We start from the raw sequence: 16,249 nt of genomic DNA, 5'->3' as shown, positions 1-16,249 counted from the left end.
AGGAATCCAGTCCAGTATTGAAACATCCATATTCCATAATCAGCTTCAAAACAGGAATAGAGAGTGGATTTTTTTACCCCCTCCTTAGTGGTAGTAGCCCTTTTTAGGAATTCCAGGCTTACAAGAATGAAAACACTCCAGGTCCCTTGCTCTTGTTTCTTGCTCTTATAAAAGCAGTAATACACCACCACCACCACCTCCAATTTCTCCACAGCCGCCTTTTCAGTCCTAAAGACTTGAAAGAGAAATGGCCTGTTCTGGCATTGGAGAGAGCAGTTGCAGCATTAGAAAGAATTTGGCTCAGAAAGCCTGTTGGCATTTCAGGCCATGTGCGTACAAAAGCAGGGCAGACCAGAACCAACCACAACCTTTACTTTGTTCACTTTCGATCCATGGTTTCAGAATCTTCCTGAAGGATTCTAGGACCATGAGACAAAACTTTTTTTTTTTTTTTTTAGCCCTTTTGTTTTTTAAGAAACAGGGTCTCCATATGTTAACAGACTTGAGCTCCTAGGCTGAAGCTGTCCTGTTTTAGCCTCCCAAGTAGCTGGGATTACAGGCGCATGACATGGTGCCCAGCTTTGAGACAAATCTTGATTTTAGGAATCACTAAGGAGAATGTGAAACTGTTTCATCCATTGAAGCTGGTCTTGTTTTGGGCTATCTTAAAAGTCCAGTTGGTCCTGGAACCAGTCTTCTCAGATTCTTGAGACTAAGACTTACCTAGGATTTGTCACTGGTAACATACAAGTTTAAACATGGGATTTATCAAAATCCGATTGGCATATTAGACACTTAGACATGAAGCAGACTTAACAGCTAGGTTCATAAACTTGGTGACAACTAAGTTCATAGACTTTACCTGCCTGAAGCTTCTAAGAGAAACATTTTAAATCCTTTGGCTTATAACAGGGGGGGTGGCAAACTATAGCCTGCAGTCTAAAAAGGTCCACTGCCTTGTTTTGTACAGTCTAAGAAAGGTTTTTACGTTTTTAAATATTTTTTAAAAGTCCAAAGAAGAATAATATCTGTGACATGAAAATTATATGAAATTCAGATTTTAACATCCACAAAGTTTTATTGAGACACAGTCATGCTTATTCCTTTACATCTTGTCTATGGCTGCTTTTGCTCTACAATGGCACAGTTGTTGAATAGTTATAGCAGAGACCATATAGCCTACAAAGCATAGAATATTTATCATCTGGCTCTTTACAGGAAAAGTTTGCCCACCCCTGGCTTAAAATATTTGTCTTTCCTTTGCGTCCCAGTGTGCTAGTGGCAGAGAAGGAAACCTGTTGGTTGATAAACCAACTCTAGGAAAGCCCATGCTTAAAAGTAACCTCCGTGGGCATCTGCATGGGGAAGTCCTGACAATGACGTTGTGTTTAGCTAGTCATTTATAGAATAGTAAGCAAGTGTGAGGAGCAGATTAATATGAATGCTAGGTGAATAAGTTTGGCTATCTCTTCACTGGAATAAGAAGAAAACCATGATCTTGGCCTTTGATACTTACTACACATAGCAGTTGGGGATTTTATGTCCTTAAGGTGATAAGATCCATTTGACAATTTTTTTCTGTAGGAACAATAGAAGATAGTTTTCTTGGTAAATTCTCCCTGATAAAGTTTTTTTTTTTTTTTTAAATAATTGCATATCCTTATGCTATTTAAAAATGAATTGGGCCAGGTTCAAGGCTCATGCCGTAATCCCAGCACTTTGAGAGGCTGAGGTGAGAGGATGGCTTGAGGTTAGGAGTTCAAGACCGGCCTGGGCAACACAGTGAGACCCTGTCTCTACAAAAAATTTTTTTAAAAATTAGCCAGCAATGGTGGCATGTCTGTAGCCCTCCACAGCCGCCTTTTCAGTCCTAAAGCCTTGAAAGAGAAATGGCCTGTTCTGGCATTGGAGAGAGCAGTTGCAGCATTAGAAAGAATTTGGCTCAGAAAGCCTGTTGGCAGGCCGGGCGAGGTGGCTCACGCCTGTAATCCTAGCTCTCTGGGAGGCTGAGGCGGGCGGATTGCTCAAGGTCAGGAGTTCAAAACCAGCCTGAGCAAGAGCGAGACCCCGTCTCTACTATAAATAGAAAGAAATTAATTGGCCAACTGATATGTATATAAAAAAAATTAGCCGGGCATGGTGGTGCATGCCTGTAGTCCCAGCTACTTGGGAGGCTGAGGCAGAAGGATCGCTCCAGCCCAGGAGTTTGAGGTTGCTGTGAGCGAGGCTGACGCCATGGCACTCACTCTAGCCTGGACAACAAAGCGAGACTCTGTCTCAAAAAAAAAAAAAGAAAGCCTGTTGGCATTTCAGGCCATGTGCATACAAAAGCAGGGCGGACCAGAACCAACCACAACCTACTCGGGAGACTAAGGAGGGAGGATCGCTTGAGCTCAGGAATTCAAGGCTGCAGTGAGCTATGATTTTGCTGCTGCTCTCTAAAACTGGGTGACAGAGCATGACCCTGTCCTTTAAAAAAAAAAAAAATTGGTTGGAAGGAAAGTCATGGTGTTGCATAACAATACTTTTTCTTTATACATAAGTAATGGGTCAGAAAATAATCCAACTTATATAACTTGATATTATCTCAGAAACAGAATATGACATGACCCCTACTTAAGGCTTTCAGCATTATCTTTAATCATGTTTAAAACTTTTTCCTATCTTAATGTTCAATAATAAAGACTTTTTAATCTCAAAAATGAATTCAGAGTATTTGTTTATTAAAGTCTATAGGCAAGAACAGAAATGAATATCTGATAATATGTATCCATTAAAGTTCATGATGCATGGTTAGACATTATATTCTATATACTTCTGATAGTTTAACACGGCAAAAGCCTTTATCCCACCCTTTCCCCACTATTTGGTATTAATAGAAAAACATTGTTCAGTGATTTCAGTGAATTAGAAAGAAAGGAAATGGTTATCATGAACTTGTTGCTAACAACATAAGTGGACGGTTTTTGATTTTAAAAAATGTAGTGCTTTGCAGATCTGGAAAAAATTCCACAATTATTTTATACTTAACCTTTATAAGCTAGAACATGCTGTTTGTTTATAGCAAACATCCAGTGGTGGCACATTTCTGTGAAGTGTCACTGTGAAAGCAAAAATTTTGGGACTGTGTCATCTTTAACAGTAAGGATATAGGAGAATAACATCAATAAAACCACATATTTTCCAGCTTGGGCATATTGTTAGACCAGAAATATTGTTTAAGCAAATGTGCTTTATTATTTACTGTCGTGTTAATCTGACAACTCAATACAAAGTAAATTGATATATTAAACACCATTAGCATTTTTGGATGAATATTCGGTTTTGGACTATGTTTCGGCACTTCATCTTTAGCTAACAATTGTGCAGAACACTTGGCAATTGCCAAAAAGAATCTATTTTTCGTTACAAGTAACAATACGGTGTAGAAATGGTTCTTTTTTATATCATGACAGCAAAAAAAGGCAAGCTTCAAGCCCATTTCTCTGTGTCGGCTTGTTTAATTTATGTGGAACGCATCTGTCCAGCTTCTTTGCTGATTTGTTTCAAATGGTCTTATATTGTTGGAATAATGTCAAACCTTGCTGCTGATTTATGTCTAGGTTGAGATGGATCCACTTTCACTATAGCTTTCAGCTAATCATTATTCACCTTGATCTCAGGTCACCCACCTGGCTTATTTTCAAGATTAAAATCACCAGAATGGAACTTCTCAAACCATCGATGTACTGTGCATTTATAAGTCACAACCTTCCTAAACACTTTGTTGATATTTCGAGCTGTCGGTGCTGCATTGGTTCTATGATGGAACACATATTCGAAAATAACACGAATTTTTTACTTATCCATGGTTTCACAAAAAGTGCTGTAAAAAAAATTTGAAAGATAATAACAAGCCAAAACATGCGTTTGAAAAACTAAAAATGTACCTTCACAATAAAAATAAAATAAGTGTAAAGTGAAATGTCAGAGATCGCAACCGTCAAACTTAGTACTTAAAGAAATTGGACATTTCATACTTACTAACCCAATAAGATGAAACTAAACTTGTGGTAGTTTATAATTTAAAAACAAGAATAGCAGCAATTCACAGCTTCTTCTATCTCAAGGTAGCAGTGTTGATGAATGATGAAGCTCCTTTCAGAAAATTGGGAAGTTCCAATTTTGTAGCATTATCAAGGATTGCCTCACCACACTTTAGTAACATGAATCTTACTTTGTGAATACCAAATTTTGGAAACCTTTATTACCTTGCTTATCAGTAGCTCTTACTAGTACACAGCTATTAATCTACTTAGGAGAATTTCAGGATTTTAGATTGGAAATGCATTCATTTCTGCAGTGATTGAAAACGATGGGGAGAGAGGGCTCAAGGAAGGCATTGTAAGGAGAAAACCAGCTTTCTACTTCTGTGTGAGGTCAGAGTGAGAGGGCAGAATAGAATTCCTTGCTTGTCTGTCATCTCATTATATTATACTTCGGTTTTTTTCTAGAGTAACACAAAGACAGGATGGAAGGTCTTTCATTTTATTGCTGCATGTGGGAGGGTTTATATCTTTTTTTTTTTTTTTTTTTTTGAGACAGTCTTGCTCTGTTGCCCGGGCTAGAGTGCCGTGGCATCAGCCTAGCTCACAGCAACCTCAAACTCCTGGGCTCAAGCAATCCTTCTGCCTCGGCCTCCCAAGTAGCTGGGACTACAGGCGTGTGCCACCATGCCCGGCTAATTTTTTCTATATATTTTTAGTTGGCCAATTAATTTCTTTCTATATTTTTTAGTAGAGACAGGGTCTGGCTCTTGCTGAGGCTGGTTTTGAACTCCTGACCTTGAGCGATCCACCCGCCTCGGCCTCCCAGAGTGCTAAGATTACAGACGTGAGCCACCGTGCCCAGCCTATATCCTTTTTATGTGTAAAGATGTACTCAAATTTTTATTAATACTTTGCTTCTTTTGCATATTATGTACGATTGCGTCTCCTGCCCTTTTACCTCATTGGCCGGCACTTCCCAGTCTCTGGCTGAATACATATTTGACTTAGCACTGTAGGGTGTCCAAGGCTCAGGCCCTTTCTCTGCCCTCTCTCTAATGATCTGCCTCTCTCCTCAGTTTGCTGTTGTCTCACAATGTGTATTCCCAGCCTCTCCCCTGAGCTCTGGGCTTTTTTATTTAACTGCCCTCATTTCCCCTTGGGTATTTAAACAGGCATCACAAACTTAACATACCAAAAACCCAACTCTGATTCCCTTCCTCTCCCACTCCAAGTGTTCTTCCCCTGGTCTTTCCTGTATTTGTACACAGCAACTCTATTCATCTTGTTGCTTAAGCCAGAAACTTTTGGCTCCTGACACTTCATTCTCTTATACCCCACTTCCAATCAGAAAATCCTTTTAGTTCTGCCAAAAAACACATCCAGAGTATCTGCCCCTCTAATCCAGCTGGCATCATCTGCTATAGATCATGATAGTCACCACATTGGTCACTTTCTTGTGGCTCTGGCCTAATGTCTCTGTGTCCATTTTTGTCTATTCATAGCATAGCCAGAGTGATCTTTCCTTGGTTTCCCATCAGTTTCATAATAAAAATCCAAAGTTTTATAAGGCCTTCTGCCTCCTCTCCAACCTGCTCTTTCTCAGCTTCAGCTGCTTTGACACTCTTGCTTATTTGCTTGCTGTTTAACCTCTGCCTGGATGCCCTTCACCCAGAGAAATGCCTGACTGGGTGGGTGGGCGCATGTATGTGTGTCTGCCTTCCCTCACTGGGATCCAGGCTCACTGAGTGCCAGGGACTACACCATCCCCAGCAGCTACAGCATTGCTTCCACTGGTGATGATAGGCACTCAGCAAATAGTTCTTAAATGAATGCATGCATGATGTTTGTTTCAATAATCTTGTCATAATTACGTGATACTTCATAACCATAGTTACTTCGTTCTGATTGAAGGTCACTCGTTTTATTGCTCACCAGTGTTTCTTTTTTTTTTTAGACTTCTAAGTTCAGGTGAAGCCAGTGTTTCTTTTTTCATCATATCTTAAATGCACTTTTTGATTTTACCTGACTGAAAGTTTTCACACAGCTATATCATGACTGCCCTCTGGCTGATAGTGACTGAAAGCTCCCTCAATGGAAGATTCATCCCAAGCTCAGAAAGGTTATAGTGTGAAAAAATACCTTAGACTTTTTTCTTAGAAGTATTGAAACAGGTTATATTGGGTATTCCCCGCCTTGAAATATCCTGATTCCGTTTTCATCTGGTTTAACTATTTCCTTAAAGTGATCTTTTCTAGAAAGGGTACAAGAGTACCATAAAGGGTGGCAGTTGACATACACAGACTGTTCTGTAATCTATCCTTACCTGACTTCTGGCATCCCTGCTTGCATTAGAAAAATATGATGCTGGTGTGATTCTCTTTGATTACTGCTCTTCAGCCATGTTTTCTGTCCCCATGGAACCCATAATTCAGATAAGATCTGTCTATCCTCCCTGTCACTCAGAGTTTTCTCACATAATTTCCATTTATCTGTTTGCTTTACCTTTTGGCTGTGGACATAGTGGGTCCTCTCTCAGCTGTGCAATGGGGAGATTCTGCCGCTTGATTCCAAACACAGGGTGGCCAGCCAGAGATTGGAGGACTCCTCAGGACAAGGTGTCTTCAGCTGGAAATGCAGAAGACACTTGTTCCACTGCCTTGTTGGGATTCCAGATGGCTATTTTATATTCTATCACTGTTAGTAATTCTTTCCTTTTTTGTCTATATTTGCTTGAAGTCTGTCTCTCTAGAATTCTGAATTAACTTTTCCGGAAGTTATTTGTGTGTGATTTTTTTTTTTTTTTCTCCTTCCTCCTTTGGTAGGAAAAAGAAGCTGTGACAAATTGCTTGGGTCCTTAAGCTAAGTGGGAATGATGGCTTCAATACAGCATCTGTTTCCTTGCTGTTTTATCTGTCAGTCAAATTGTTAATTTTTTTATGGGCTAAAAGTTCTTAGCCCTTCTTAATATTAGCTCTTTGGCCTCTGACAAAAGACTTCCTGTAAATTAACGGAATGGTTTTGTGTTTGGGGTTCATTCTAGACCTCATTTTTTTTTTTTTTTGAGACAGAGTCTCACTTTCTTGCCCAGGCTAGAGTGAGTGCCGTCAGCCTGGCTCACAGCAACCTCAATCTCCGGGGCTCAGCGATCCTACTGCCTCAGCCTCCCGAGTAGCTGGCACTACAGGCATGTGCCACCATGCCCGGCTAATTTTTTCTATATATATTAGTTGGCCAATTAATTTCTTTCTATTTATAGTAGAGACAGGGTCTCGCTCTTGCTCAGGTTGGTTTTGAAGTCCTGAACTCAAACGATTCGCCTGCCTAGGTCTCCCAGAGAGCTAGGATTACAGGCGTGAGCCACTGCGCCCGGCCTAGACCTCATTCTTTATGTAGTATATTTGACTTTTTCATAAGAAGAAGGACTTGCCACAGAGCATTCAGATTATTTTTATAGGCTGTGAATTGTTACCTAGTTTCAGTTTCTTTAGAAAAGATTTAAGGCTTACCTGTGATTGATTTTATATAATCACTCAGCGAGTGTTTCTCAGTTTAATAATGGAGTTACGGGAGAATCCATACAATTCAGAGGTTTGTTCCTTTTTGTTTCATGGGACCTTTTTTGAGACTCTTAGGACTCTGTGCTTGATTGGTTATTACTGTTCCAACTTTAGGTGGTCTAGAGTTAATTTTTTTTAACTAATATTTAATTCCCTTTTTCTCTGTAGCTTTCACAAAGTTGATCACAGTAAATGGACAAGAATATCATCTTCAGCTTGTAGACACAGCTGGGCAAGTAAGTGACCTCTGGTATCTCAGAATCTTGTACAGCATTTCTAACAGTCCTGGCTCAAGCACTGATTTTTACACATAACAGCTATGCCAAGAAAACCCTTGGTGCTATATACAGATTGTCCCTGACTTACATTGGTTTGACTTATGATTTCTTTACAGTGGGTTTATTGGGATATTAAGTCCATTTTCAACTCATGATATTTTCAGTTGGCAGTGGGTTTATTGGGATATAACCTCATCATAAGTCAAGGAGCATCTGTGTATAACTGAATATTAATATGCTGTCTTTTCTAAGACATTTATGGCAGTTTTTCAAATAACTTATTTTTCTACTTTAGAATTGTTTTAAATATATTCTTAACATTGTGAGAGCATTTATACAGGATAGGGGTTTTCTATTTTCTAAACTTTAATTCTATATTAGTGAATCATTAGTGCTTTTTCTTCCTTTGTAATGTGTTCTACATTAAGAGCAAAAGTAAATCTTTTCTAGGGGAAGGAATGAGAAGGGCATAGGGCAGAAAAGAGCTGATTCAATCTTGTGAGAACTTGGGCCATAAAACACCAGTTTGGTTGGAGTCCAAGATCCAGTTTGAGTGCTGTCTTTAGTTTGTATAGTTAGATTATCTGGTGGATGGATGTGGGAGTGATTACTAGATTAGGGAGTGTTGATTTGATTTGCTAGACAGTAGGTGATTGTTGAAGGTTAAGTTCCCCACCAAAAAAGGATATTCACGGGTTAATTAATGTAGCAGCAATATGAAATGGATTGCCAGGGGGATTGACTGGAAACAAGGTAGAAAGAAATGAGTACTTAAAATAACAAAAACATCCCCTTTGACAGCTTAGCTGCCCCATCACCATGATACCCAGTCCTGCTTTTACTAGAAACCATTCTGTCAGACTAGCTTTATCCCTGGAGGGTGGGAAGCATACAGAAACTGGGGTGTCCGCTTACTCTTCCTGCCTTTGCATCTTAAAACCTACTAAAAATCAGACCAGCGTGAAGGTGGGTGTGGCATGATCTAGTCTGCCTTGTTAAATGGAGGCTTTTTTTTCTGGAACTTGGGAGAATTGGAGTAGACCTAGATGACATGAACCTGTCCTGTGGGTTTGGAATGAATTCCCTCTGCTTTATGTTTTGAAGTTAATGTAGAAGGAAAGTGTGACCCTCTAGTGAAGGAAGAAAATAGCTATATTGAGTGGTGTTAGCACTGGAGAAAACCCTGGAGTTTACATTTTGAAAGCTTTGAAGAAAATAAAACAAATGTGTGTTTGTCGCTTTGAGCTTGTACACAGAGCTAGAACGTATGCCTCCTTCATTCACCCTATGTACTTCCACCTGATGGTCAGTGTAATGCACTTTAGCAATCAGACATCTTGATGGTTTTATTAGAGCACAGCCATCCTGGGCTTTTGTTGGGACCAGAGGGGTAATAGAAGTCTGTCAGGTAGCCATGGCACAGATGGCACAGCTCATCTTCGGTTAGTGGAGACGGGCTGCAGGTAGGTAACTGTGGACTTAGGGTTTATATCTCCCTTTTGTAGTTAAGATGGCTAAATAATTTATTGTCTAAATGAAGGCATTTTGGTGAGGGGGGGGACAGTGATAATTATGCTGGGACAACAGGTGTAAACTTAGAATGTCCTGGGCAAAGAAACACAGCCATTCCATTTATACCCTAACACTTTCGAGATTGCAGTTTGCTTTTATTTGGAATCCTCAAACTCTTAAAAAATGGGGTGAGGGTATAAGTTGAATAATATCTTCCATGTAATGTTACTATAGAAACACATCCTGTATCAGGCCAGCAGGGGAACTGGTAGTTTGTAGTTGTCTGGAGTCACGCTTGCCTGAGTTTGAGGCCTGGCTTTTCTTCCGAATAGCCCAGTGACCTTGAGAAAGTGAGTGAACCTTTCTGAGCCTCAGCGCCTGTACAAAATGGCAGTAAATGTGGTATCCACCCTCACAGGATCATTAACGTTGAGGCTGAAGAGGATTTGCTTGCTGTCTGTAGAGCTTTGATGCTACTGAGGCTAGAGAAATTCTTAGCATGTTAAATTAACCCTATTGATGTTAACAGTCTGGAGTGGCAGAAGTACACGTGTTCTTAATACTTGGAGAGCGATCCTTAAACGTTTCTCTAGAGAAAAAATTTCTTTGTATTGACTCTCCTTATCAAATTAGAAGATGTATTCCTCAGAGGAACTGTTTTGCTCTAAAGCATACATGTGCACTTGGACATCAAACATTTTTAAATGCTTTAGTGATACAGTAATACAAATTGTAAAACCAAAAGGGAATAAGTGGTATGGTGAGCATTGTCATATGACTGGCTTCGTTGTCTTGCTTCTTTGGGTTCTGTAACTACTAGATAAAAGGGTATTTGGAGAATTTTTGCACAAAATATGTCCAGATTTAGCTATTTAACCAATTTGAATAATTGGTTCTCATTGCAACTAATAGTTCTTGAAGGTTATATTCACAACTGAGGGGCAATAAAATAAAAGTTTATGCTAGTATTTATAATTCATGATAGTGAAACACAGGCATCTCCTTCTGTTTCATATTATTATGGGGCAAATTCTTTTAAAAGTAATCTATAGTAAATTTGTTCCCTAGCTTTTATACATTTTAGGAGTAAAATTACACATAATAAATTGCTGCATAGCAATATATGGTGGCGAGTACTATTGACTACTTAGTGTTAATCGTTTACATCAGTGCATATGTACCACTCTAGTAAAATTGCCCAGCTAGGAATGATGATGAACATAGTTAAATACAAATTGACTCTTTAGATTGCATGAAATATTTTGTTTTGGCCTAATTTTGAAATGAGAGCTTATACCCTAAATGAATTTCAGGGTAGGAATGTGAGGCTTCAGGGTTTAGTGGCTCATACCTATAATCCCAGCTACTTGGGAGGCTGAGGTAGGAGGATCTCTTGAGGCCAGGAGTTTGAAACCAACGTGGGCCACATAGGGAGACCCTATCTCTAAACAACCAACAAACAGAATATGAGGTAGCAAAACAATGTATCCTATTCTATATTAATAATTAAACTCAGTGACAAGTGAGTCAATGACAATTTTATAATGTAACCAAATTCACCTTTTAAAAAAGCTAATATATATATATTTTTTAAATAGAAATCAGACTGGGTGTGGTGTCTCGGGCCTGTAATCCTAGCACTCTGGGAGGCGAGGCAGGAGGATCACTCAATGTCAGGAGTTCGAAACCAGCCTGAGCAAGAGAGAGATCCCATCTCTACTAAAAATAGAAAGAAATTAATTGGCCAACTAAAAACATAGGAAAAATTAGCTGGGCATGGTGGCACATTCCTGTAGTCCCAGCTACTCGGGAGGCTGAGGCAGAAGGATTGCTTGGGCCCAGGAGTTTGAGGTTGCTGTGAGCTAGGCTGACGCCACAGCACTCTAGCCCGGGCAACAGAGTGTCTGTCTCTCTCTCTCTGTCTCTCTCTCTCTGTCTCTCTCTCTCTGTCTCTCTCTCTCTCTCTCTCTCTCTCTCTCTCTCTAAATAAATAAATAAATAAATAAACAAACAAACAAACAAATAAATAAATAATAGAAATGCACTGGTACAAAAATAGCACAGAAAGGTGTAAATAGTAAAACTTAAATCTTTCCCACCTAGCTGTCTTAGCAGCCCGCTTACCAGTTTCTAGTATATACTTCTATGGTATTTTATACTTGTATATGCAAATATAGTTTGAAGTTACTTTTTCCTTTTTACACAAAAAATAATACACCTCCATCTTGGAGATTATTCCACATCCATACATAATGGAATATATTGCCATCTGTTACCCCACGGCTGCATAATACCCGGCTGTTCGGATATGTCATAAGCTAACCTTCTGATCAACAATTAGGTTGTTGCCAGTCCTGCCACCACCAGCAGTGCTGCAGTGAACATCCCAGATAATTGTTTTAGACACACAGTCAGTCATGTGTATATAAGAAAACTTCCGCCGGGCGTGGTGGCTCACGCCTGTAATCCTAGCACTTTGGGAGGCCGAGGCAGGCGGATTGCTCGAGGTCAGGAGTTCGAAACCAGCCTGAGCGAGACCCCATCTCTACCAAAAATAGAAATAAATTAATTGACCAACTAAAAATATATATACAAAAAATTAGCCGGGCATGGTGGCGCATGCCTGTAGTGCCAGCTACTCGGGAGGCTGAGGCAGTAGGATCGCTGAGCCCCGGAGATTGAGGTTGCTGTGAGCCAGGCTGACGGCACTCACTCTAGCCTGGGCAACAAAGTGAGACTCTGTCTCAAAAAAAAAGAATGATGGGCTGGCATAGGGGTGCATTGTATATTCTTGCCAGCAGTGAACGAGAATGCCTGCACCCTTACCACACAGTATGTTACCAAATCCTTTGATATTTGCTAATCGGATAGGTGAAAAATAGCATCCCAGTATAATTTTAATATGCATTTTTCTTGTGAGGGGCTTTGATTTTTCATGAGTTGAAGGACATTTGTATTTTCTTCCTGTGAATTATCCTGTCTGCCATGTACTGGCCAGTTTTTTCCGTTTGGGTGGTTAGTCTTTGTTGATTTGAAAGACCCCTTGGTATATGAGGATAATTAGCATTTTATATATGATTTGAGATGCAAGCTTTTGTTTGTTTTCAGTTTTTCTTTTGTTTATGGTTTTTTCTTTGAGAGGTTTTCAACCATGAAGAACCTTTTCATTTTCACATAGTTGAATTAATCTTTTTTAACGGATTTTTTTAAAGTTATCCCATCTACTATATACATATTTTCATCTTTAAATCTTTGCTTCATCTGGAATACATTTTTGCCAAGGCGTGAATTAGAGGTCCAGCTTATCCACGTGCCCCCAAATGGCTCCCTGCTTGTCTATGTGCATTTGGTTGAGGGTTACTTTTTATCCTTAGTGGTTGAAATGCCAATATTATCATATACTTCATTCTGTTATCTATTTGAGTTTTTCTGGATATTCTAGTCTGTTCCGTTCATGAGCCAATACAGCATTATTTTAATTACTGTAGCTTTATGGTTTCCAGTCACCTGCCCTAACAATTACTATTCTTTCTCAGAAAGTAGAGTTTTTAAAATCAGAATTATATTGTGTTTGTATATTAATTTAGTATTAATAGATACCCAGATGATCCTGCATATTTAAGTCTTTTGTCTGTTGGGAGTGTTTTAAGATTTTCTTCATATGAGCATATACTTTCATTTGTTTCTTACATTTATTTTTAGGAATTTTATCCCCTTTTTTGGTTGCTGTTGCAGCTGTGGGTCTTTCCCATCCTTCCAACTGGTTGTTTTTAATGCTTCTTAAACATGATTACTCTTTGATTGTCACATTTTCCCTTTAATGAAAAGGTAATTTGAACTTTGGACCTAAAGAACCATAGAGCAGTAATTGTGGGCTATCACAAACAGTTGTTATAACCATACTGTGAGTTTCCAAGGTTAACAGACTGCTCCTTAATCTAATGGTGGCATGATTTTTTTCTTTAACAGTGCTTAGGACATGAGGTATGTTGACAGTTACATTTCAGCTAAGAATAAAATATTTGTAGACTAGGTGCAGTGGCTTGTGTCTACAACCGTAGTGCTTTGAGAGGCTAAGGTGGAAATATCTCTTGAGGTCAGGAGTTAAAGACCAGCCTGGGCAACATAGTGAGACCCAGGCTCTACAAAAAAATTAAAGAATTACCCGAGTATGGTGGTGCGGCCCGTAGTCCCAGCTACTTGTGAGGCTGAGGTGGGAGGCTTGCTTGAGCCCAGGAGTTTAAGGTTGCAATTATCTATGATGACGACACTTTACTCTAGCCCAGCCAACATAGTGAGACCCTGTCTCAAAAAAAAAAAAAGTTTGTACCAGTAACACGTGCTGATGAAAACGGCATTGATCTAAGAACTTTTTGTATGCTTTAATAATTTGTGTATCTAAAACAAAGTTTAATAGAGCTGCTTTATAAAGCTAGGGACTAATACACAGTTGTATAATGTGTACCTCTGTTTTTAATTACTCTACAGTTGCTCAGTAAATAACTTTTTTAGTCCCCAAAGTCTGAGTATACTGATTGAGTCTAGTGCTTTGATTCTCTTCTCTCCTCTTCTGTCTCAAATACCGGTGGCAGTCCTCTGTAACAAACAACCAGTAGATTGATGCTCACACCAATGGGACTGACATGCAAAGACTAGATTATATAATAATGTGACAGTTTCAAATATGAAAGCAAAGATTTATGGAATAAGCTAGTAGGATTTGTAAATTCCTATGAGGTCTAAGAGATTTTAGACTTTTCAACCATAGAAGAAATGTGGTAGTGCTTGTCCCTTGATAAGAGATCACCAGAAGCCATCATCTTTGCATTCCTTCTAACCTCTTCTCCCAGGAATGACAGAAGTCGTCAGCCTTCCCCTAAGTCCTAGAATAGCCAGAGTCATTTTTTAATATTGGTTTGAAGCACATTATCACCTCTAAACCATTCTTAAATCTTTTGTGTGTAGACTGTGTTTGTGGAATAATATTGTAATCCAGTTTGTTTTCTTTGATTTCCTTTGATTTTCTTCAAGTAGTACATGAAAAACTTGGGTAAAGATTGTTGTTATGCTATATGAAGACTTAAATGTAATTTTTCTCCCCACAGGATGAATATTCCATCTTTCCTCAGACATACTCCATAGATATTAACGGTTATATACTTGTGTATTCTGTTACATCAATCAAAAGGTAAGACGTCTGTTGCTTGCTCTAGTTTATTTGCCACATATAAATAGCATTGATCCTTTTAAAGGACTATGCTGGATTCATAATATTAGTACTAGTAACAATTAAATTTAATTATTAGGCTGAATATTTTTTAGTGATTTCTGTTGTGGAGCAACCAGGTTGTTAAGGGAAAAAACATGTGTGCCAATAGATGTTCTGTTACACTCATAGGATAAAAACTTTATTTCTTACCTCAAGCTGCCTAGATAGATAGTGGTTAAATATGATTTTTCTGCTAATCGAAATGGGAAATGCATAAATTGATTTTACTTTGTGTGTGTTCACCATATTAATGTGAAATCAATTTTCTAAATACAATTTGGAGATTTCAGTTTGTTGAATATTTTATCCTTAGAATTTATGAAATAAGACCTTTCAGTAATAGGGTCTCACTTTGCTACATAAAAATGGGGCCACAGTTTTTATTAGTAAGAATGAATTTTGGTTCCTCTAGCCACATATTTCATATGTCATCTATCTTATCAAGCGTTATCAGGGACATTGTCACAAGGAGGAGAGTTGGTTGTGTCCATGAACAGAACGGAACAGCTGGCTGCATGTAGCACAGAGCTCTGGACACTAGTAACAGCTTGTCTTTGAAGACTGTGAAAATCTCAGTGCCAGTGGAGAAGGGGTGGTGGGTGGCTAGCATCTATTGATTGTGTGGGACATGTGAAGGAGTTTGCTGTACTCTCACCTGCATGTAATATATCACTTCATTTTATCATAACCTTAAACAGTCCTTCACCAGAGATGTTTATTTCCCAGTTTACACAGAAACTGAGTAACAAAGAGGTAAAGTAACTTGCCCTAGGTTCATAAACAGTCCATGACAGTGCTGGGGTTCAGACCACCTCTCTAGTACCACAGTCAAGGTCAGCACTGTCCAGTAGAACTTACTGCAGTGGTGGAAATGTTCTATATCTCTGTTGCAGGTTGCTATTTAAATTAATTAAGATTAAACAAAATATAAAAATTTAGTTCCACTAGCCATATTTCAGGTGCTCAAGAGCCACATGTAGCAGGTGGCCACCATATTGGACAGTGTCTAGACTCCTTACCGCCATGCATTCTATTGCTAATGAAAATTCAGTCAGCTTCTCTATGAGTGTTATTTAACATTTTTCTCCGTGGCAAAGAAGCATACTTTACATAAAGTGTTTTAGGACTGTGGCCATTCTTATAAACAGACACCCATACTGTCAGTCCCTGAGAAAGCTCACCTGAATTAAAACTGAATACCAGAACCATGTGTTCCTGAAAGAATATTGGGGAAATGTAGAAAGTGGGGGTTGGGCGGGTATGAATCACTCTCAATATAATTACCCAAGCATAGATATTGCTAATGTCTTAGTGTATTTTTTTTGTTTTTAGTGATTGCTTTAATGTTCTTATCTTGGCCGGGTGCGGTGGCTCACGCTTGTAATCCTAGCACTCTGGGAGGCCTAGGCGGGCGGATTGCTCAAGGTCAGGAGTTCAAAACCAGCCTGAGCGAGACCCCGTCTCTACTATAAAAATAGAAAGAAATTAATTGGCCAACTAATACATATATATATAAAAAATTAGCTGGGCATGGTGGCTCGTGCCTGTAGTCCCAGCGACTCGGGAGGCTGAGGCAGTAGGATTGCTTAAGCCCAGGAGTTTGAG

General features: G+C 39.1%; 1 protein-coding gene across 1 annotated transcript in view; it reads left to right on the top strand.

Annotated features, from left to right (window-relative positions):
• RHEB (Ras homolog, mTORC1 binding) overlaps window positions 1-16,249 on the top strand; it is a 58,161-nt gene that overhangs the window by 28,599 nt on the left and 13,313 nt on the right. Inside the window, exons 3-4 of the mRNA XM_076006741.1 lie at window positions 7,754-7,821; window positions 14,481-14,563. Coding sequence (XP_075862856.1) covers window positions 7,754-7,821; window positions 14,481-14,563 — 151 coding nt within the window. The remainder of the gene's footprint in view (window positions 1-7,753; window positions 7,822-14,480; window positions 14,564-16,249) is intronic.

This window comes from Microcebus murinus, chromosome 9 (assembly GCF_040939455.1).
Source record: "Microcebus murinus isolate Inina chromosome 9, M.murinus_Inina_mat1.0, whole genome shotgun sequence".
Classification (NCBI taxonomy): domain Eukaryota; kingdom Metazoa; phylum Chordata; class Mammalia; order Primates; family Cheirogaleidae; genus Microcebus; species Microcebus murinus.
Note: the sequence above shows the minus strand (reverse complement) of the source record. Positions and strands in the feature narration are given on the sequence as shown.